Consider the following 23,030-nt stretch of genomic DNA (forward strand, 5'->3'; position numbering starts at 1 on the left):
CTTTTGCTCTGACAGTCTTGGCTGTAATGCCAGAGGAGCTCATCTTTCTTGTGGTTTCCTCACTGACTTTGTCCTTTACAGAGATTACTCAGTTCTCCTCAGCTAGATCTGGTAGTTGGATATAAGTCAACCTCAGACCCAATGACACATGAAGGACAGAACATCTTATTATATTTTAGAATATAACCCAACATAAAAACAGTTCTTGTAAACCAGTAAAATCTACAGTACAAATAAGGCTTGTTTGGTAAAAATCTAGTTGTATCTAGGCCATGCATTTGACTGAAGAATCTTTTTGTTATTGGATATTGCACCTTTGATGTGGGAAGGGAGGGGGCGAAATCCTGTGTTCTTCCCATGTTATTTCCTGACAGCGTAATCCTGTGTGATGCATCCTGGGTCTTTTTCTTTCCAACCAGAAAGACTCATCTCCTCCTGTCCCTGTAAAAACAAACTGTATGGCTGCTTTCAGGGTTATTATCTTTTTGTAATCTCCCCTTAGGCTGTGAGGACAGGGCACAAAATTTCTTCTTTGCTATAGAAAAGTTAATTTCTGTGAAGACCACTCTTGCAATATTCAACTAATAACTCACGAGTTTATGAGCAAAAAGTGGTGAACAACAAATATGCTATAGTATCTAAATACAGAAGATTACTATGCATACAAGCAGAACACTATCCAATGGATGATTTTTAAACATATTACATATTTAAAATACACTTTAAATGACCTTGTTTGTTTAGGTGGACATTTAACCCAGCTGTTCTCACCAAAGCCAATGTTGTCCGAAGTGGAGATACTGTTCAAGGTGCTGAAGGAGGTACCTCTCAATTTCAAGTGGGTGACCTTGTTCAAGTATGTTACGACTTGGAGAGGATTAAGCTTCTTCAGAGAGGTCATGGAGAGTGGGCTGAAGCAATGCTTCCCGTAAGTGGTTGTTTGTTTGGGTGCACATAGTAGTAAAACTTGCATAATATTTCTAAGTATGGCTGGTAATAGTACCTGGAGGTTGTAGGAGTTAAGATGACACTTTCCTAAGTTACAGGAAATGTATTTCACTAAACACAGTGTAATACTTGCTCAGATGTAGTAATCTGTTTAGCCTGATGAAAGTTAGCTAGAAGCGTTAGTGACTGCACTGTTGTAAAACCAGTGTAAAACTTCATAAAATTAGTTACTTGTTTTAATGTTTCTAAATATTTAATTTTAGTATTATTTGCATTTGACTCTTCCTTCAATGCAGACTTTAGGTAAAGTTGGTAGAGTCCAGCAGATCTATTCAGACAGTGACTTAAAGGTAGAGGTTTGTGGAACATCTTGGACATATAACCCAGCAGCTGTCTCGAAGGTGGCATCAGCAGGATCTGCTATAAGTAATGCATCTGGAGGTAAGTTTGAAGAGTAATAATAGTTTTATGGTGATTTTGGGGGTTCTTCCATACATATCTGTAGAAATGTGACAGATTTAGCTGTTAATTTTCTATTTTTGTGTGATTAGAATTGTAATTTTAATTGTTCTTTGCTTAATAATTACAGAAAGATTGTCCCAGCTGTTGAAGAAATTATTTGAAACCCAAGAATCTGGAGATCTCAACGAAGAATTGGTTAAAGCTGCTGCCAACGGAGATGTTGCTAAAGTGGAAGACCTGCTAAAGAGACCAGATGTGGATGTGAGTGTTCTATTTTGGGGACTTGTAATATTAAAGGAACTGAAGCTGTCATAGAATCCCCTTGCAGTCAGCAGTGTGTCTACCTCACTAAACTGCTGAACCAATACAGCTGGTTCCAGCATCTCTCTTTCCATCTCCTGTCCTATGAAACATTGTGTGGGATGTCTGAAAATACTGCTTTACACCCATTTTCACTGGAAAAAATTTGTATGCTATTACGTAACATGAATTAAAATACCTACCAGTTTATCCCTGCCGGATTTGGAGCAGAGAACACCCACAGTTACTGAGGGATCTTCAACTTCTTTTGTTTTGAGGGGATATGAGGAAGGAGGGTCTTTCTGCTTGCTTGTTTCATTTTTGTGAGTGTAATAGTTGCTTTCTAATCTGTTCTTTGCCAGATTCCTTTTACAAATTGTCTGATCACTTAAAGTGAGAAGCCTCAAGGAGATGTTTAATAATTCTAGGATTGGATTGAGGGAATGTGTTTTAAAAACACAAATATTTTTCTCATTACTGCAGCAGTAATTCTTGCAGATAAGTGATTGAACTCTGATAGTTCTGAGGGTTAATTTATAGCTCAAAATTATACAATTGTTTTGCTTCTTTCTTTCAATCTAGCTAATGGTGTAAAAATGAAATAGAGCAGGCCTAATAGATCATCTGTTCATTTGTGGCAGAAAGGCAACAGTGTAGAAGTTGTTCATTTCATGCTTTCATAGGCATGCTACTGATTACGTTTTCTAGTATACTTAAACTTATACTGCTATAGTGTCCCATAAACATCTGTATATATTTGTTGCAAATTATCTCAAAATATTTATATACTTACAGGTGAACGGACAATGTGCTGGACACACAGCTATGCAAGCAGCTAGTCAGAATGGCCACGTTGACATATTGAAGTTGCTTCTGAAACAGAACGTGGATGTAGAAGCAGAGGTAACTTAACTATTTAAAAATACTTTGGCCCCTTAAGCACTAAGGTTTCCTACGTACAGGAATAATAGTTCTATTGGAGTTCCTTTCCAGCACTAATTGGTAAATTCTTCCATTTTTAGGTAGTTTTTCGTGTCTCTGTATAGCATGTATTTCTAACACTTGGAAATACAGGTGGCAGTGCAGAACTGTCTTTGCTTTTTGATAGGTAATTAAACATTAAACAAATTATAGAGTAATCAGGATTGTAGAAACTAATGTATTTTAAATGGTATATAAGCAGACCACAAAGAAAAGAATAGATCATTATCTTTTCATAACAAATTACCTTTCTCAGAAATAGGATCTTACAAGTGTTGTATGTGTTTAGTACAAGAAGTGTATGCTTACAATATATTTAAAACTTGTGTTCGATAAATACATTGTTGTTTTGTGGAGAATGAATTGAGAGGTTGTATTTTGGTTTTGATTTTCTAGTGGCTATGAATTCTAACAGTGAGCAGAACTCTGAAAAACAGAGTATGTTGTTTCTGTGTCTGCAGCTGATTTCTTGTGGATGTCTATTCCTGTTCTTGCTTTTTGTTACCTGTTACATTCTGAAATGGAAGAACCTTATTTCACGCTGTTGATGATCAATATTTGTAAGGCATTGAAGTCATCTAAAGAAGATATTTAGTTATGTTTTCTTGTTGCTGCAGCCATATAATCATCTCCCTTGTGTAGGAAGGTAAAATAGATCTTAAATTGGTTTTGAATTTCCCTTGAAGGTTATATTATGCTCCTTGGGGAGAAAAAAGTCTTTTTCATTTAGGAAGTAATTCATTTAACTGGTTTTCGATAATTTGCACTCTAAACTATGCAGTATTCTCTTAACTCTCGAGAATTGCACAGAGCTTATTTTGACTTTTCTCTGTTAGTTGAATAATAAGCTTCAACTGCATTTATTCTAATAAATAAATGGCCACTTGATTTTATTATAGGTACAAACAGAATTTTTTTTCTTCCTCCTCTTTGGAGGAAGATATGGGAAACTTCAGGAATTAAAATAAAATTGCTGTGAAACTACATTATTACCTTTTTTACAGAACATTCTGGGTTTAGTTTTTATGGAAACAGTCTTTAAAATGAAATCTATCTTGAATTTGTTATAAGAAATGAAGAAGTTCTGCATACTGAATGCATTACTGCTTTTTTCCCGAGACTTTCTCCTCTTCCCTCCCTTGCATTATTCAATTGATGGGTTATAGCAGAAATGCCTGTATTTTTATTGGTACACACACGTGGATTTGTGTACACACATGCATACAAACAAAAGTCTGTACTGCAGAGTGCAGTAATCCTTTTTTGAATGTCAGAAGATGAATAACTACTTTTCTTGGTGTGATTATGTTCCCAAACTAGCCCCTTACTAACAGTATTATAAAAGGTTGTTATTAATTTCAACACCTTTAATAATAATTATTAATATTATTTTAGCAGCATAGAACTATAAGCTTATATTTGACTGTAGTGGTTGAAGCCTTTTCTTAATTTTCTTTATTTCAGTCAGAGAATGCAATAGGATACTACTCTTGGCATTCAAAGTCCAATATTGCATCCTCACCTATGATTACTTGTCCTGTTTCTTACATACAATATTCATTTAAGAGGTTTCCCATTCTTAAGTAAAGCATGTTTGATCAGAAGGTAATACAATATCTTTGTGCAAGAACTGCCTTAGAATAGCTTTTCCCAAATGGAACACAAAATGGAGGGTTTCTTCTGTTTAAGTTTATTAGAATGATTGTTCATGAGAAAATTACAGTTAACTGTCTAACAGAATACTCTACCAGTTGCAATTTGAGTTTATTTTGTTTCATTTATACATAAAGCTCTGATATTGCAGACTTCGCTCATTTTGTGAAGCAGAAGGATCTGTCAGATTTCTCTTATTCAGAATATAAATGAAGGCTTAATAGAATGCTTTGAAGTCTTTAGTGTGCTCAGTCATTATTTGAATAAGTAACAATGTGCTTGAGCTTTTAGTTTAGTATTATATTTAATAGACCAACCAGTTATAACATGTTAATACATTAATGAATGATGACAGTCTTTGTCACTAGAATTATTTTTACATTCACAAATATACCTTTAGTTTATAAAGATTTTCTTACTGATTGTTAAAGATGGCTTAAGTTTTATGCAGCACATACTGGCTGTAGTCTGATTTCTGTGACGTAATAGCCTGCAAAAATTTAGTCAGTCTTTTACTTCATCATTGCAGTCTGTGGTGTGTAAAGAATGGATAAAAATCCTTTGTTTACCTATTTTAAAGTTAGCTTGGATATAGTTACGCTTATAGTCATTTGTCATGTGTTGTGACAGTTTCTGCGGATGCCCACATAGTATTGTCTGCTTTATGCTGATAAAATTTAATGTTGAGTGCTGGTGACCTCTGTTCAGTCAGAAAACATTTTGTTACTGATGGAGCTCAAAAAGCCTATGTGTATATTACATAGTAATGGTATGTAGCCTTCTAGTCTTTCCAGAAATTAGTGAATATCAGTCACTATATATTGACATTACTGCCAATGTTATATTTTTGATCTGTAGAGAAATATATAGTGTTTTAATACTTAGATACAAGTTTTAGGATGAATGTTTGATTACCTGTTAGCTTTTTCCTGGATGTATTAATATACTGTTGTGGAAGAGCTACGCAGTGGGATTTAGCTCCTGAGAAAACTGTTTAGATGCTAGGGAGAAATAGTGTATACACTTTCTTGGACCTCTGCTCATTAAAACAGATACAGAAGCTTTATGCGTTGACTTTTCATAAATTTTTTTTTTTTTGTGTCTCAAAATTGCAATATGTTAAGATACGTAAAGTATTGTTTAGGATGTAAAGTATTGCTAAGGTACGTAAAATGTTTATTAAATTATGGATGTCATCAGTATCTCAGTGTACTTTGCAGTCTGTAAATATGAATAGACAAAAAAAACACCTGTGAAATGAAATGCTTTCTAGAAATAAATGCTATAGCATTTTTAACAGTATTGTCATGCTGTTGTTTTCCTAAAAGACACATTTGATAATTAGGAGATATGTCATCTTATATTTTTTTTAAATACTGTAAATAGTCTCATTGTTATTTTTCTGTGCAAATAGAATTTATCCTGAGAACTCTTCATTCTTGCATTGCTATAAAAGTGTATTAGAAATGTGTTTTGTATATAGTTAAAATAACCTCCAAAAATACTGCTAGAAGGGAAGAAAATCCCTTGCTTACCATTTTTAGTATTTAAATCTTACAAAATATCTAGTAGCATTCCATTGTGCACATAAATTTGTTTAGAATACCAGCTTCTGCAGGCTATTACAGCAATGAAATCTGTTATATACCTTCCATTTTACATTTCACTTTTATATATTGTCATTAATAAATGTATTTGATTAATATTTAAATATTTTTCATGTAGTATAGTCCACTTGTGGATGTTAGAATAACTTTAATTGACAGCTTTAAGACTTTCAAAAATTAATTCTCAGTTTGGGTGAAACTGAACCAAGCTGAATGTAATCAGAGCATTAATGCTATGAGTTATCATAGAATCAGAACTTCTGCTTAATTTCTAAGTCACAATCCTAGACTTTCTTTGGAAAACGTTTATTAGCTAAAGATTAAGACAAACACACAATAAACCCTAATAAAAATTAGCCTAGTTATATAAGCAAAACACTTCTGTTGTCTAATACTATGATTTGGAATCTGTGACTTTTTATGAGTTTTTTTAGACAGTGGTTATTTTTAGTAGAAACCGAAATGAATCCAGCCGAGTTCCTGATGAAGGCATCTCACGCAATTTCAGAGCTAAATTTGCCTCGTATAAGATATCAATATCAGAGAATATATATGTTTATAGTAGCTGAATAGAATATGTATGTAAGTTTTCAGCTATGGACAGACTTTTCATCCTCTGCTGTGCTTCACTTGATTTTTTTTTTTTTAATTAGCTCAGTATTTGAGTGGTATCTTGGTTGTCTTAATTTAATTTCCTCAAATGAAAAGAAAAAATGTACTGTGGTTCAATTTAATCTGTGTTTAAATGTAAAGGAAATGCAGAATATACTGAGTCAAATTAATGTTTCTGCTTTAGGACAAAGATGGAGACAGGGCAGTTCATCATGCAGCTTTTGGTGATGAGGGTGCTGTGATAGAGGTTTTGCACAGAGGCAGTGCAGATTTAAATGCTCGCAACAAACGCAGGCAGACTCCACTTCATATTGCTGTCAACAAAGGTCATCTGCAAGTTGTGAAGACTTTACTGGACTTTGGCTGCCATCCTAGTCTCCAGGTAAAGTAATTGTTGATATAGATCTACTTTTTAGCTCTTGAATAATGATTTGCTGTATGTGGATGCTGTATATAGGTGATAGAAGACTTGCAAAAAATACGATTAAAGGAATAGACCTTGTGAGGTTATCTGTCCCAGCCTTTGCCCTAAAATGTGATTGGTAAGAAAAATGCTGTTAGGCTGATTTGTTTACTTGGCAGCTAGATAGACATCTGATGTGTTCTAGCCAATTGATACTGACGTTTTCACAGACTGTGTTTATCTGTAATTGTTGACTTTCCCTCCAGATTAACTCCTCGTATATCCAATATGCAGCTATTTTTTTCCTAATGCAAGCTACAGCTTTTGGAGTCTTCACATCTTTTTGGCTGATGACACTGTAGAATGTTTTGTTGAAGGAAACTTTCTTTTCTGAATTGACCTATCATTGATAGAACAATCTAGCTAGAATCTCTTTTAAATGTACAGGCTTTTATCTAAAAAGTCTGTAGCTCTAGGGCTTCAAGTACCATAGCTGCACAAGAACAGTTTTATCTGTAATGAATGTGGCAGAAGCTGTGACATATGACTGTGACCTCCTATTAGAGGGGGGGTTGGGAAAGTAGACGAAAAACTCTCTATCAAAAAACCCTCTATCACATTCTGCGTAAGCTGAACGCAGCCTCATGCAGTGCACAAGAGAAACAAACCTGAATGGGATAGTTTGAGGAGTTTTTGTACAAAAAAGAAAAAGCTCTAATATCCTGGGCAAATCAAGATATACTGCAATAACTCATTTCCCCCCTTATTTTGCTGAAATTTAACATTCCATAATTTTTTAAAGCTGTATATCCACATAACATAAGATGAGCAAACTTTCTAAAAATTGGTGAGTAGAAGGATTCTTCGTTTATCTGTTTCTACCTGGCTTTATACGTACTATCTTGATTTTGTTGAGGTTGAGCTTTCAGACTGGTTCAGACTGGCAGACTGGTTCAGCTGTTTCAGTTTGGAGCACTTTTTGTTTGGCAGTTTGATTCTAACTGTAAAGATTGTAAAGATTCTTTTTCATATTATAGTATATTGCTAAAATGTTAAATTCCTGAGTTTCTCATTCTCCAGTTGAGTTAATGACAGTGTCTTCTTGACTTGCATAGTGTCAGAAGTTTACAGGAAGCATAAACCTAGAGATTTTGCCTATATAGCAGTAAATAAACATAAATGGATGTGTTCTGTACTGTTAGTTGCAGAACATTCCTTTTCAGTCCAAACATTTGGATCTTTGAATAAGTAATGTATGCATTACTTCCAGGAATAAAAAGTATTTTTCCATTATTTGGGAGGTTTAAAAATCTACAACAAGTTAAAGTATAAATTCTCTGCCTGTTTAATTATGTACTGAAATATTTTCATATATTTTGTCTAATGTATTATCTGATACACCTAGGAAGTATAAAAGCTTTAAAAATACTAAGTTTTAAAAGCTTTGTATTGTTTATGATTGGTTTTTGTTCCATGGAAAATGGTCTACTCCTGTTTAAAACAACATAATTGCCTTAAATATATTATTTAGAATGCACCTTATTTTTGTCCTCCTTATTCTTTTATTTCATATAGTCTTTTTGGTGTTGTCTTTTAGATGACTAGTTGCTGGCTCAAGATTAGTCTCCATAGCACAAAATGCCTGCCTTCCCTCTTCCTGCCCAGTCTCTTCTCTGTTGCTATGGCCGTTGCTCCTGCCCTTGTATTACGGAGACATTGTAACTTGAAGTTCAACTCAATTTGGATGTGAGACATAGAGAAGCTGATGTCCACAGTCTTAGGTATACCTCTGACAGTCCTCAGTGTTGTCAAAGGCATTCCTAAGCTCTGGTTTTGAGTTCTGATACTAATGCAGCTGCAGAAGGCTGGAGCCCTGGATGGGCTTAACTACTCAAGTGTTCACAAAACCAGAGAAAGATCAGATGCAACTTGCTCTGACCTCTGCAGTATAGCTACACTGTGAAGAACTAGTTTGTGTAGTCGTTTTTTCCGATTTAAGTATCTTTCTTCCCCACTGCTGTTCCCCCCTTCTGTTTTATGTGGGTGCATGTAAAAAGTGATGCATGCTATTTCTGGCTTTTAGGATTCTGAAGGTGACACTCCACTCCATGATGCAATAAGTAAAAAGCGCGATGACATCCTTGCTGTGTTGTTAGAAGCTGGAGCTGATGTTACTATCACCAACAATAATGGGTTTAATGCTCTTCACCATGCTGCACTAAGAGGAAATCCTAGGTAAGATTTTTCTTTTAAGATTTTGTCATTTTTAAAAAAGGTAGAATTCTGGCATTCTTTGAAAAGATCCTTAAACTTGCATATATTTTCATTTCTTGAATTTTGACGTTGCTTAGACATGCATTATTACCATGGCTATAACTGGGTAGCTATGTTTGGATGAAACTAGCCTAGTTAGTTCCATGCTGAATTTAGATAACTGCATATTCCTGGGAAGTAGATGTAAAGTAAAATTTTGCAAATTAATATTTTGCCAAATGACAGGTTGCTGAGTAAGATCTTGAGATAAGGTCTGTAGAAATGTTTCAACTCTTGAATATTGGATTTGGGAAAGGCTTTGAGTGTTTAGAAGTACTTATTGGTAATTATTAAAGATACCATGCAACTGTAAAGTAAACATAGAGTTGTCATGTTAAATTGCATTGTGACGGTATAAGAGACATCTGTTTTCTCAAGAGCATGTTAACGTGTAGGAAGAGTTTCTTATTTGAGGTTTACATAGCAGCTCATTACAGAAATACTAATTCTGAGGCATACTTTGTTTTGCGCTGATTGCATAATATACACCTACATCTCATTTTCAGTTAAGAGCTTTCAAAATGTGTTGCACAGCTAGAACAGCATAGGAAAATTTAGCTGCATTGCTGATTATCACTTTATGGATAAATATTCTTTGGACGTGCCATTCTAACAAGACTTAAGTAGTATTATGTTTTCATATGGTGGAAAATTCAGAATTTAATTTGAATGAAATGTGTGTTTTGCTTTTCTACTACAAAATTCTGTTTTTCAGTTGAGTGCAGTTAGACAAATAAGGGTATATATTAATGTATAAGAACAAAATCTGAGTTAGTATCTTAACTACCAAGACAGTTAAAAACAAGTATTCATGTGTGTTGAATGGAATTACATTTCAACATAGTAAAAGTAGTGGCTGGAAGTGACAATAGGAACTATGAATGTGTCTGATTTCCTACAATATTCATAGTAGAGCTGTAAGTGAGGACAATATCCTTTGGCATTCCTTTAAGACTGACTTGATAAATTATTTATTTAATCTGTAATCTTTCATATTCTCATAACAACAATAGCCCAGGAACACTATTTTCTGACTCCAGTTAGCTAGGTTTTCTTGTGCATTGTTTTTCTTAAGCTCTTGCGATAGTTACAGTCTATGTTACCATGACATCAATATGAGATGCAGGGGAAGTACATGAAAAACCTCTTCAAAGAGTTGCTGAAGATTTTTGTGTGTGAAGATCTTATGGACTTCAGGCTTTTTTCTTGGAGGGATCTAAACTGTGGTTCAAACTGAGTCAGTTGGACAGTTGTCAGCTATCGAATGTGATGCATACTACAGGTTTTTTTCCCCAGAATCCTCTCTCCTTTACGTAAGTTTACACTGGAAAAATAATAAAAAAAAATATTCCCAGCATTAGTGTTTTGAACACTGTAGGTTCCCCCATTCATCAGTTTTAAGTAGCATCTAAGTCTGCTAGATGCCTGTTTTTTTTTGGCTCTAACTATGTCCACCCACTTACAAAACATGTAAAAAGAGAGAATCTTTTCTTCTTCATAAGATAAATAGTTTTATTTGTACATAGAGTTAGATCAGCATAGGAAGAAATGAGTAGAAATAAAAACAAGAAGTTCTTTAAAAGGCTCCCCTCCCTTCCCATCCTCCCTCCCCCCCCCCCCTTTCTCTCATGCTGGAGCACTTTGTTTGTTCTCTCTGGAAGGTATATTTTGCTTTATTTCAGACTTCCACTGGTGGCCAGTTATTTCATTGTTCTGTTGATTTTATTGTTCTACCACTGGCCTGTTTCCAAATTAAGTGGAAGCTTTTATATTTGCCACTTCGTCTTTCTGCATCTACTATAGTACAATATCTGCTACTAAATAGCTTTTGTTCCATGCATTTAACATACTAGAATTGTTAAAAACTCTGAAAACTTTAGCTTATAACTGGTATGGGTCACAAGCAGGATATAATATATTAACTGGAAAGCTTGCCTAAGCAACTATCTTTTTATTAGTTAAAGTTTCTTTGTGGTTTCAAGCTGTGGTGTCTGATACACACTGTACTAAATCCACTGCAAGATCATATATAAAAATATAAATATATAGATATATATTACTTTTATATATATGAGTAAAATTGATAAAGTACACATCCAGAAAAGGACTTCTCCTCTTAATTACTGACAATAAGATAAGTGTGTTTGCTAAGTGCTTCGATATCACAATAGAATAAACTAGATTTCTATATAATTTTTTACAGTTGATATCAAGTGGGTATTCAAAGCTGATTTTATTTTTAGGGGATAACTCTGCTTTTTACTGAGTTCTGACCTTTACTAACGGTAGGAAGATAGCCCTCTAAGGGGAGAAAAAAGTTGTACTGAAGAGAGCACTTAACTATTCTTTTTTCAGATTAAAATATATATAATCTAACTTTTAAACTCTTGGATATCACAGGTAAATATTAAAAGAAGGATAGCAAATTATTTTAAGTAGCTTTTTTCCTTTGCATTTGATCTTCCATGATAATTTGGCAATGTCTCCCAGAAGCAGAGGTATAGTGTGTTTTGGGGAACATCTTATTAGTGTACTATTCCCTCCTTTCAATAACTTGCCTCTGTTTAAACCTTTTGAACTGATACAGAAACAGAACTTGATTTTTATGCTGGTAGAATAGTGTTGAATCTACAGTGGAACTTGCTCAGTTTATGCTGTAGGTAGGCTTGAATTTGTGCATAGGACATAGAGCTAAAAAGAAACAAATCTATAATGAAATGGGAGGAAGCTACGAGTTTGCTTAATGCATTGTTTCTTGTTAATGATTTTCCCTGAGTCAGTCAAATGTACTTAAAAGTGCATTTATTTGCATGTTTTCAAAATAGTATGAACCTCAAAGCCTGACAAACTTTGCCCCTTCTGCATTAATGAGACTTCTTCACATGGAAGAGAGTTTAAAATTTGGTGATATTGTGCAGATTGGTCATATATTTCCCACACTACCAACTTTTGGTTAAGTTTAATTTATTTAGGTACCTGTGACTTCAGATTTTTGAGCGAAAGGCATGGCTGTGAAGTGTAGGTGTATTTTACCTGTTGCCACAATTAGCTTTAGATTTGTGTTGTATCTTGTGAACAGAACTTTATTCATACTGCAGTTAGCATCTTAAATATATGTTACTTTTAGGGCTGACTTTACTTTCAAGATCTGTACTACAAGTTCTTCAGAGTAATACATTCTGTTAGACTTTAAATTAAAAAATGAAAATACTGAGGTAAGATGCAAATTTCATATGTGTTCATAAACTAGCAAATGGAATTGTAATTTTCTGTGGTTGTCATGTAATTTAGTAGATCTGTTTTTGCTGTTATTTTATGGATGTTTTGAACTGGCCAGCAATGGAATTTTTATCTGTAGCAATCTTTTGGAGAGGTGGGCTTTCTCAAATGTGCTTAATGTTAATGAGAATACCAGGACTTTTGTGGTCATGGAAGTCCTCAAAAAGACAAGTTGTGAGATAACAGAAGAGTTGTAAAATTATTTTCTAAAACGGTGAAAGTGACCAATGCCTACATGTTTGCACTTCAGGCAGTAAATATAACATGAAGCTCAGTTGAAGCTGTGTGCAAAAAAGCATGATCCTAAAACTCATTAGAATATTATGTTCAGAAAATGCCTTAAAAGACTGTTTCTGTTCAAACTGAATTGGGGAAGGAATATAATCTCTATGAGCAAACCTATACTTAGACAGTAAGTCTATCTACAGACTAATTTACTATCTTTAAGTAGTAAATAATAGAGACAGCGTATAGATAACAAATACAGTTTCTACCCTGTGGAGTTTCCTCCCTTGTACAATATTTTAAAAAATAAAACAGGGAAAGGGAGAAAAAGTAGAGGTGCCCATAAATTAGACCTGCCCAATGGGAAAACAGACTGCAAGTACTGTTCATGTTTATTTTAAGTCTTTTTTTATTTTTGTCCGTTGGTGTTTCTGTTATAAAAGGCAACAGACTTGAGGGAAAAGAACAGGAGACAATAAATCATTGGAAAATGTGTTTATTTGAATGTCTGCCTATCTTCTCATAAATGTTGAGATCAGTTTTTAGTGAATAAAGACAGAATATTAAACACCAGTAGCTGTTTATTTAGAAGTACAACCTTGAAATTTGGGAGTACAGAACCTACTGTGCCTTTTGTTGCCTTCTGTCTTCAGCTGGCTAGAGTAATTTAACTCAACTGCAAAGAGGAGTGCATAACCACTCTTAACAGAGTTGAAAATATGAGCAGTCTTGTAGTGATCAATGCATAGCTACAGCTGGTTGAAGGGGACCAAATCCATTGAAGAGGTGATTTGGTTCCATTTTACCAGCTTTAGCAAAGCATTGGAGTGCAGGAAGATTATAATTCATCGAAACATTAAGTTTCTTTACAGTCTACAAACCATTTACAGAGAACCTGTGATTTTCTTCTGTTACAAATTACACATTTTGTTTCTAGTCAGTGCATGTTTAAGTTATTTAATTAATTTGGAGATGGCAGAATAGAAAGCTGTATACCAGAAGCGCTTGTGCAGTATTCCAGTTTGTTCTTTCCTGGAGCATTTCTTTGAGGCTCTTTGAGTGAGTCTCAAACCAAGTTAGAGTTGTAACTTTTTTCTGTCTGCAGTAAAAAAGTTCTAGAATAGTGACAAGAAACTGTATTCTTACAAATTTTACTAATTGAAATTTTCTTTACTCCTTTATATTAAACTTCACCAGAAAAGAAAGGTTTTGTTCCCTTCTCCCTGCTGCCTCCTTTCCCCCTCCAGCCTCCCATTTTCTTTGGCAGTTTACCTTTTGCAGCTGCTTTAATGCTGTAGTTAGCACAAACATAAATGTCAAGTGATTTCAATTTCCTCACTATACCTCTGATTAGCATTAACTTTTTAGGAATGATTATATAATATAGCGGAAGAGGTGGAGTTTTTTTCTTTTTTTCCTCGGTGATATATATAAAAATGTTAATGCAAGTTAAATACTTTTTTTTTTTTTGAGGATTGTGTCTGATTCCTTTTAAGTTAAGGCTTCTTAATATATTTGCTTTGCTTATAATCATATTTTCATAGGCTTTTTCCTTTTTATATATATATTTTATTGCAAGATGAATGTTTGTTGAGCTTTGAGTGTAGTGGGAAAGAGGTGATAACACTTGTTCAAGCCATTTACTGGTAATGAATGTGTCAAGTATAGTCTGCATCTGTTTGTGTGGTGTTGATGCTGGTGAGAAGATTTATGTAAATATATTCCCAACATCATGTATCCTAATAGAAACATAGCAGGTGTGTCACTGGGACTTAAGCATTAAAGATGGCTATAAAATTAGTTTCTATTTTTACCAGTTATACAGGAACTGTTTTACAGATACAGCTGCTCAAGTGTGCTTTTGGATGGCAATACAGTTGCATGCACTGGCCATATCGGGACAAAAAACGGCCACGGAAAAAAAGCCGTGTAGCATTTGATAATGTCAGCATCTGTTATCCCTGTCAGTCACACAGCTGAAATGTTTGAGTTGCAACTGTGTCAGCAGATGCCCAAAGTTCAACGTGTGCTCAGTTAAAATTGAACAGCTGATCTAAGTGATGGATGTGACATTTTAGAGTGACTGAGTATGTATTCTTAGATATATGCTAAAGTGAACTAGCAGGAAGCAATGTCAATATATAATTTTAACTTTTGTATCACTCAGCAGCATTACAATGTTGTACAAAAAAGACAAAGAACACAAGATGATGACTTGTTACCAAAAACCTTTCAAAATACATTTAGGCTGTTAAAAAGTGTGTCTGGTTTTATATTGGAGGAATAATCAAATGCTGGTGTAGAAGAACTCTTTAGTAAAGTAGGTAACAGGTAAACCTATGTTGGTAATGCCAAATTACTTCTATAAGCGTGACCAAGTTCAGTAGCATACGTACAGTTAGAGCTACTATGGTTTGATTCGTTTCCCACTATAAACCAATTCTTAATTTAGACGTTAAGACTCAATAGTCTTCATGCCGAAATATCTGCTCATAAGAGAAACAGCTGTCAAATACTAGCTTTTTGCCTAAGAAAATGGTTCTAACAATATAATGTTCCTTTATATATATATGTTATTCTGTGGTTTCAGGTAATAAAAAAAACTGACTCTATAATATTAGCTGTTTGAGATTTATGTGGGTGTTTAAAATAAGAATCTCCATCTAAAAATAGTACATAGCCTTCCCCCCCCGCCCACCCTCCAGACATTTTAGTAAGCACATGGATGGAGTTAAAATCTTTAATCTGACCCAAATGTGTCCATTTATCATGAACATATATGTAATAACTGCTTTTAGAAGGCTGCTGTCATGAATATGAACGGCTCGTATTGATGAGGCGAGGAGAACTTTCCTCTCCCCCCTCCCCAGTCTTGAATTTGATATTGAGCAGGAACTGAATGTGCTGGTATATATTAATTAATATTGCTTTTAGAATTTGAAACTGTCATAGGGTTTGTTCTCTCTGTTATTTCTTGTGTAATTTTTTTAAATTTTCTGGATGTTGTATAGTCACATTTGCCTGGCCAGTTTTCTTAAATTGGGAGTTAAATTCAGTTTATTTGAAAACAGAATTTAAGATAAGTTACTTTCTAAGTAGTATTTGTCACTTGTTTTCATTTAGGAATTTGTCAGTAACTTTATTCCGCTGATGCTGACTAGCAACTGTGGCCTAGAAATCTCTGTATTGTCACTTTCTGTGCATAAACCTGATTCTGCAGTTTGTATTGAAGAGCTCACTGAGCATAATAAGTGATCAGGAGAAAGTTCTAACTTAAGTTTAATATATGAAATTGCAGATGGTATGCTCAATTATTCTGTTTATCCTTTCTTCTCCAAATCAAAGACTTAATTTCTTAGCTGTTTCTACTCATGTCTTAGTAGTTACTTGAAGGCTAAAGATGTAGATGTGATACCTACATCTACGGTAGATTTAAATTTTATAACTACCATTTTAAGTATGCAGAACTTACTGTGACAAATAAAGTAACAGTTTGTTTTTAGTGAAGCAGGCTTTTAAGATTTGTTTAGGCTCCAGTAAGTAAGAGGTACTGATAATATATTTTGCAGCTATGCAGTGATCTTAGTGTGTTTAATAACTGTTCATTTCCTGCCTTTTTTGATTTTTTTTTTTTACAACCAATGTTCTATTTATAATACACAAACAACTTTTTCCAACTACTTTTATAGAATTTCATATTTCATGATTTGTTAGTAATAAATATGTGTTAGTTTGGCAATACCTGCTGACCCCCCTGATTTGTCACATGAATGTCATTCAAACAAGTGGGAAACCTGTTTCTTCCAACAGCTGTTTAGTTTCCTCTTACTGGTCGTTCCATGCCTGCCAAAAATACATACTTCTTTACATTCCATAGCATTGTATGTTCATATGGGTACATAAAGAAGTATGTACTCTGAGCAGGTATACATAAAGCTGCTCAACTATCTGTCAGCTGAACCTCAGAATTTATTTTGCTTCTTTTCATTGCTTTCATTAAGTAAAATTCATTCTGACATTTCTTTGGAAGAATAGTATTATGATTAATTGACTGTAGAAAATAAACTTAGTGTTGCAACAAAACTTTCAGTGCATTTTTACCTGCAGAATAGATAAAAGCCAGTTAAAGTTCATTGTTCTGTGATGACGTGGACGTTAGAAGTATTTGTCCAGGTTTTTGTAGCCTCTTGCTGTCTGAGTGACCATTTTGAGTGGAGAGTTGAATCACCAGTAGCTTTGCAAAGCATTTTCCTGGAATTGGTAGTTGTATTCCATTGTGAGAACTTCAGTTTCCTTTGAGGTCTTCTAGCAGATTTCCGTGCTGGTGTACAGTTAGCAGCTAGTATCCTAAAGGGAAGTATAGAATCATCTAATATGGTGGTTATAAACTTACTTTTCCTACCCTCCCCAATCCCACCTTGTTTTATGCATTTCAAACAGTATTCTGTCAATTCTTTTGCAGCTGTATACCTATTTCTACTGCAGTTTACAGTAGTAAAAAAAAAAATTGTACACACTGGTGATCCTGCTTATAGAAAACATGATGACATTGAATTAAGAAAACAACCTCGAGCTGTTGCGGCAGAATTTGGATTGTTAGGCCGAAGGTCACATGTGAAAGCTAGTATCTATCTTCTACAAATAGATTTTTTTTTTCCATTTTTTTAGTTGGCACTCACCTGCTTCAGTTAAAATCTTGTCCACACTTGAAAGGTTTATGAAAACATAATAAATTAAATTTAACTCTATTTTTTCATATTCTGTTTTGTGCTTTGGTTTGTAATGATAGTTAAACCTTTGGTGTGCAGTAAGGTTTCGACTTTGACAAGGCTGTCATATGTAGCTAATGGTTGCTTAATTTGTATTTTGGGAGTTGATTTGGGTTAAAGAGTATAATTTTTCCTTATAGCATTGGAAGGCAAATTTTAAATAAGGTTAACAATTAGTAATTGTAATAGTCCTAAGGAAGGACGAGAGCGGAGGAAGTAAGAATTTCTGCAGCCCGTGACAAAAATCTAGTGCAGCTGATAGAGAGCAAATCAGAGTGTAGCAGGAGCTAGCACAGTGCTACAAGGAGAAACAGCAATGCAGCATTAGAATTACAGCATACTCATTCTAGGTTTTTAACTAGGTTGTTTCCATGTACATCTGAAGTAAAGAACCTTGATAATTTTCCTTAGACCTGTTTTAGAACTCAGCATTGCACTGCCATACTGTTTGCTAGTTTTTTATTTATTTTTTGATTTTTTTTGATTTTTCTTCTAATTGTGGTTTGCATGGGAAGGTAAGAATATATTTCACTGAAATAAACAGTGACTGTTCACCAAGCAGTTAATGGCATTGCAATATTTGAGTTTATCTTCCTCCTCCCTCCCCCCCCCCCAAAAAAAAATCTGCCTGTCAAACAAGTTGGGTTTTTTGCTATGAAATTTGGACTAATGTTGCTTTCTTTCAACCTGCTCTTTACACTACAAATGCTTGATACTTCAACACAGTCAAAATTAAGCTGTTCCCAGAGTAGAGGGATTAATATAACAACCAAAAAAAAGGAAAAAGAAAAAAAAACATTCTAGTAAATAAGCTACACATGCAGAAAGTCATAGGCATCCTTTAAACGTGCAGAATAACGCAGGTCTCCTGGCGTTCTATTACCTGTAAGCTTAGTACCATGCAGCATTTGCAGTTGGAAGAGAGGTAATGACCTAGAGACACATCAGCAGCAGCCATCTCATCCTGAGTGCGCTTTCACTCTACTCGCTGAATCAGCTCTTCGTTACAGGGGAGGGGGAGGCACGGGCCGGGGCGGGGGGGAATGTCGGTGCATTACAGTACCTCACCACCTTAAATAGATAAAACTTCAAGGGGGGGGGGGGGGGGAAGAAAAAGCACAAAGACCGCTGCCTCATTGGCACCGGCTGCCTTTCTTGGAATGCTAAAATATGGATGATGTTGTATAGAAATTATACCTTATGTCTGCTGGACTGAGCATTAAGAGTCCAAGGAAAGATGCTAGGAAGCCAAGGGCAGGTGAAGTTAGCCCACTGCCAGAGGAAAACAATCACAGGCAAAAAAAGAACGAAGCAAAAAGACCCCAAGATCAAGCCCCCAAAAGTTGGAGTCACTTCCGAAAAAAAGAAAGAAAGGAAAAAAAAAAAAAAAAAAAAAAAAGCAATCGTCTCCCCCCTCCCCTGGCAAATATTGGTTTCTTCTAGTTCCTTAGATATTGCACTGCATCTTTTCTTGCTTGAGGTTGTGTTTCCAGGCTTAACTGTAGGCAGGTCTGTGGTGAAGCTACTTTCCATCTTCAGAGGTCAAGTCTGTTAGCGAGGTCAGGGCTTCCCGCACGCACACTATGGAAGAGACCAACCGTATTTCCCACTCAGAGGGCACGAGCAAAACTGTTACGGCTTTATAGGCAGCTAAGCATTTGAAACATGCACTCCCAGGCAAACAGGCTCTCTTGTGCCTCTCTCTTCCCTGACCATATTTAGTCAACCATTGCAAAAAATAGTCTCTCAGCTGTCGAATGTCGATGGGAGGCAGAGGGAGCCTCCATCCCGCGCTCTGCCGATTGATTGCTCGTCCTGCAGTTCCAGCGCGCTTTAGCCATTTGTCCTGATATTTTTTTAGCACTGCCAAATAAAGCGGTCTCTCATGTTTCCACTTATATTTCCCAGCTTTTCACTGAGCGTGCGCTGCTACTAGTGAAGGCTGATGAGGTTGTCACTATACTTAGAAATGCTGTGGAGCTTGGAGGGGGGACGGGGACAGGGGGAGAGGAGGTGAGGGGAGATGAAAAGAAAAAAGCCCTGCTTAGCAGCGAGACAAGGACTTCAGGCAGATAGGGAATGATAAATACCCTTCACTGCCAGAACAGATTGTGTAACCTGGTTTCTTGCTCAGTGAAAAACGCTGTGAATAATAACAGGCTTTTTAGTCTGAGGCCTAGGTGGCCTTGTTGTACGGCTACTTTTAAGTTCGAGGCTGAAAATGTTATTTCATTAAAAAAAAAAGTTTCTGCCAGTTTGTTCCCCCACATTTCCACATTCAAATCAGGTTAGAAATTATTTTTAAAATGGGTATTTTTTTGCTTTAATCAGTAAATTAATAAAATTCCATAGTATTTTGTTTTGTATGCTTAGCTATAAAATCACTTTTGAAAAAATAAATGCAAATTTAAGTTGGTTGCTACTGTTCTGGAAGAAACTGAAATGTATAGGAGAAAAGAAAAAACTCTCCAGCTGTTAACTCAGTCTGTTAATCTGATTTTCCTGTGTGCAAAATTGACCTATAATAAGGCCAATAGTTACACATTCAACATAAGAAAAAAGGAAGCTTTTAATGTTCATAGGGAGCATATGCAATGTTTTTCTAAGAAGAACATAAAGTAACTGAAATTCAGCAACTTAAATACAGCAGAAGGTCATGAACTTGAATATTTCAAAACTGTTGTACATTTCTAGAGAAAAATCTTTGTGTGTTTTGCTCAGGAGCAATGAGGAAAATACTGAAAAGTTTCTTCATCTAAAATTAAATGGATTTATAAAATGAAAATGTCATCTCATCTCCAAGTATTATGGTATAATTAATAGTTATAGTAAAGTTCAGTACTGCAAGGTAGAGAGGGTGAATGCAAAGTTCTGAGGAGCCCAGTATCTTACGTTCATTCTTTTCTTGCTTCCTTCTCTTTTGGGGTTGACTTTATCCTCTGGTCTGTAGCTGCTTATTCTATAACTTCTGCTGCAGCTTAATTTTCTGGTGAAAAGTTGCTTTATTTTGTTTCCCATTCTTCAATTGCGCAATCATACAGTGAAAACAAAATTTTGATATTATTTCTAAGCTATGTAGAATATATTCTTGTGAATTGTAGGTATATTTGTTTACCTCATTGTTCCTTTAGCAGCTTCTATCATGTATACTGCAAACAATTTTTCAAATACCCGGAGGTATTTGAAAATACTTAGAAATAAAAAGAATGGAACAGTCTGCTTCCTAAAACTTGCGCTGAGCAATCAATGAGATATGAAATATGAAACGCTGCTTTCATGATGCAGAGTACTCAGTCATACCAGTCTAAGGTAGCTCGGTATTCTTTGTTGCTTGCCCCTTTGGGACGTTTGCTGCTTAGTTCTTCCAGCGCAACCACTGTGCTGTGCAGCAAGTGTGTCGTGAACCAGATCAGGGAACTGATCTGGCCTGAAGTTTTGACTTACCGTGCACTTTGAGTAATATCATTGCTAAAAATAGTAGTGTCCTGCTCCTGTGTCACTTCTTGCACTATGTTGGTACAAGTATTCTTCGGCTACACAGTGGACAGGATCAGAGTACTATTCAACGTGAGAAGTAAATCCATTAAGAAGAGGCTATTTTTCAGCCTTTTAAAAAATCTTGGGAGTAAAGTTGGTAGTCAAACAACTGCATGTCATATTACACAGCCCATTTGAAAGAAAGCTTTCGAATGAAGTTGTGTTTCTAAATCTGATCAGTTCCTTAATCTGATTCCTAGTATATCTTGAAACACTTGAAAAGGTTCAGTTGTGCAGAGGTGGGCTTGAGCTAAGAGGAAGGTATGGGGTGGGTTGCTGTAAAATATATTATGAAACCATGAATAAAGCTAAATTAAGGGAGGAGAGTGACAGGGGAGTGAAGAAGATCTCAATCACTTCTAGTGAACAGGGAAATACAGAGTAAATTGGATTATCTCATTGATCTGTCTGGAAATGAACCTGCCAAAATGAAAAGTTTGGCAGGTTGTTTGACTCACTAGACAGTCACATGCCTGACAGAGCCAACACAATGCAGGATTTGGAAACATAGGGAAAAGTGGGACCGTGTCTCCATGTCTTTCAGCAGCAGTTTAGTGAAGTAAGGTTAAGGTGGTGGTGAAATTGGTTTTCCTCTTTTCTTTTTTTTTTTTTTTTTTTTTTTTTTAATATCTAAACATCTGTTCTTTATGGGAGGAAAAAAAGCCCTTCCTCATTTAAGTCATGCTATAGTCATCTTGTAATTGGTAGCAGAAAATCTTCTCTTTTTTTCTATATGTTGTTATTTTAAACAATAGTAGTATTTAATGTGAAATCTGGAATCTTTCTGTACAACTAGGCCATTGCAGATTACCTTGATGATATTTGAAATAAATGCCTTATTGTATACAGCGCTCTTAGGTACTACTAATAAGCATCGGTAAGAATTCTTTAAATAAAGTACTGCATGAGAAAACAGATTTTACGCGTAGATCAATAATGTATAATATACCGTATTCTAAAATTGTTAGTCGTAACACATTTTTTCTCATGTTGGTAACTGGTGTTAAAACAACTGCTTGCAAAAGAGTTAATATATTGTTCAGGGACATGATGCATTTTATACTGCAAATACGAAATTCATGCTGTTTAATGCACACTCTGGTATTGGTGACTTAAACTTGTCATGTATATGCAAAGTCATGGTTTCAGACTAAAAATATGAATTTAAAAAAAGAAAAATCACTTGTATAGCATGGCCAATTTAAAGTATCAGTATCAGCTTTTGCAATTCACTGTCATTCTTCTACATCTCAAATTAAATGTGATGCAATGAAAATCACTTGTAACTATAAAAGTCTGGATTAATATTTTACTCGGAGAGTGTCCAGACCAGAATATGATCCCTTCAGAGAAAACATGAGTTACGATGGGTTTTAAAAGACACTGTATCCACAATAGCTGGGCCTGAGAAAATAACAAATACTTTGACCTCTGCTCCCTATACATGCATCTGCTTTCTCTTTATCACTGAGGTGTTTAGCTTCTATGAAAGATAACTAGTTTCCTCCTCCCCTTCAAAGCTTTAAGGACAGACTTTTTTTTCTGAAATAGTCACTGAAGTTTTTCTTCTGTTATCCCATCTAGAAAGTTGTAGAATAGAGAACATAAAGATTTTAAGCCTTTTTTTAAGTTGGGTGATATTTTTATCAGCTTGATGCTAATCTGTAAGTATTTCAGAATAAATGCCAAAGCTTATGTTATAGACTACAAAGTTTTTTAATGCTGTAACAATAATTCTTAAATGTAAACAGCATAGGGATGACAAAATTCAGTGTTTTAATAAGCATTTTAAGCATTTTATTAATCATCTTTGAAGATACTAGATTAGCTGTGTAATCTGTACCATCTGAACACACTAAAGACCATGACAGCAATTTAGGAAGTTTTTTTCAGCTGGTTTCATGTTCATGGTTCTTATTAGACTTGCTAATTTCTTAATCT

At 35.1% G+C, this 23,030-nt stretch overlaps 1 protein-coding gene and 1 long non-coding RNA gene across 5 annotated transcripts in view; one reads left to right on the forward strand and one right to left on the reverse strand.

Moving 5' to 3' along the window:
• MIB1 (MIB E3 ubiquitin protein ligase 1) overlaps window positions 1-23,030 on the forward strand; it is a 74,814-nt gene that overhangs the window by 25,376 nt on the left and 26,408 nt on the right. For all 3 annotated transcript variants that reach the window (XM_062570214.1, XM_062570215.1, XM_062570216.1), the window contains exons 7-12: window positions 745-928; window positions 1,245-1,389; window positions 1,538-1,671; window positions 2,506-2,613; window positions 6,748-6,945; window positions 9,050-9,201. In XM_062570214.1, the coding sequence (XP_062426198.1) occupies window positions 745-928; window positions 1,245-1,389; window positions 1,538-1,671; window positions 2,506-2,613; window positions 6,748-6,945; window positions 9,050-9,201 (921 nt within the window). The remainder of the gene's footprint in view (window positions 1-744; window positions 929-1,244; window positions 1,390-1,537; window positions 1,672-2,505; window positions 2,614-6,747; window positions 6,946-9,049; window positions 9,202-23,030) is intronic.
• LOC134137352 (uncharacterized) lies at window positions 10,235-19,178 on the reverse strand. Of its 2 annotated transcripts, none has more exons than XR_009957671.1 (4): window positions 18,750-19,178; window positions 18,436-18,638; window positions 16,885-17,130; window positions 10,235-10,603 (listed from the first exon to the last, which is right to left on the reverse strand). It is a non-coding gene; the product is annotated as an uncharacterized LOC134137352 (long non-coding RNA). The 2 variants fall into 2 exon arrangements; XR_009957672.1 differs by having other exon boundaries at window positions 18,436-18,623; window positions 18,750-19,177.

Source organism: Rhea pennata, chromosome 2, assembly GCF_028389875.1.
Source record: "Rhea pennata isolate bPtePen1 chromosome 2, bPtePen1.pri, whole genome shotgun sequence".
In the NCBI taxonomy this organism is placed as follows: domain Eukaryota; kingdom Metazoa; phylum Chordata; class Aves; order Rheiformes; family Rheidae; genus Rhea; species Rhea pennata.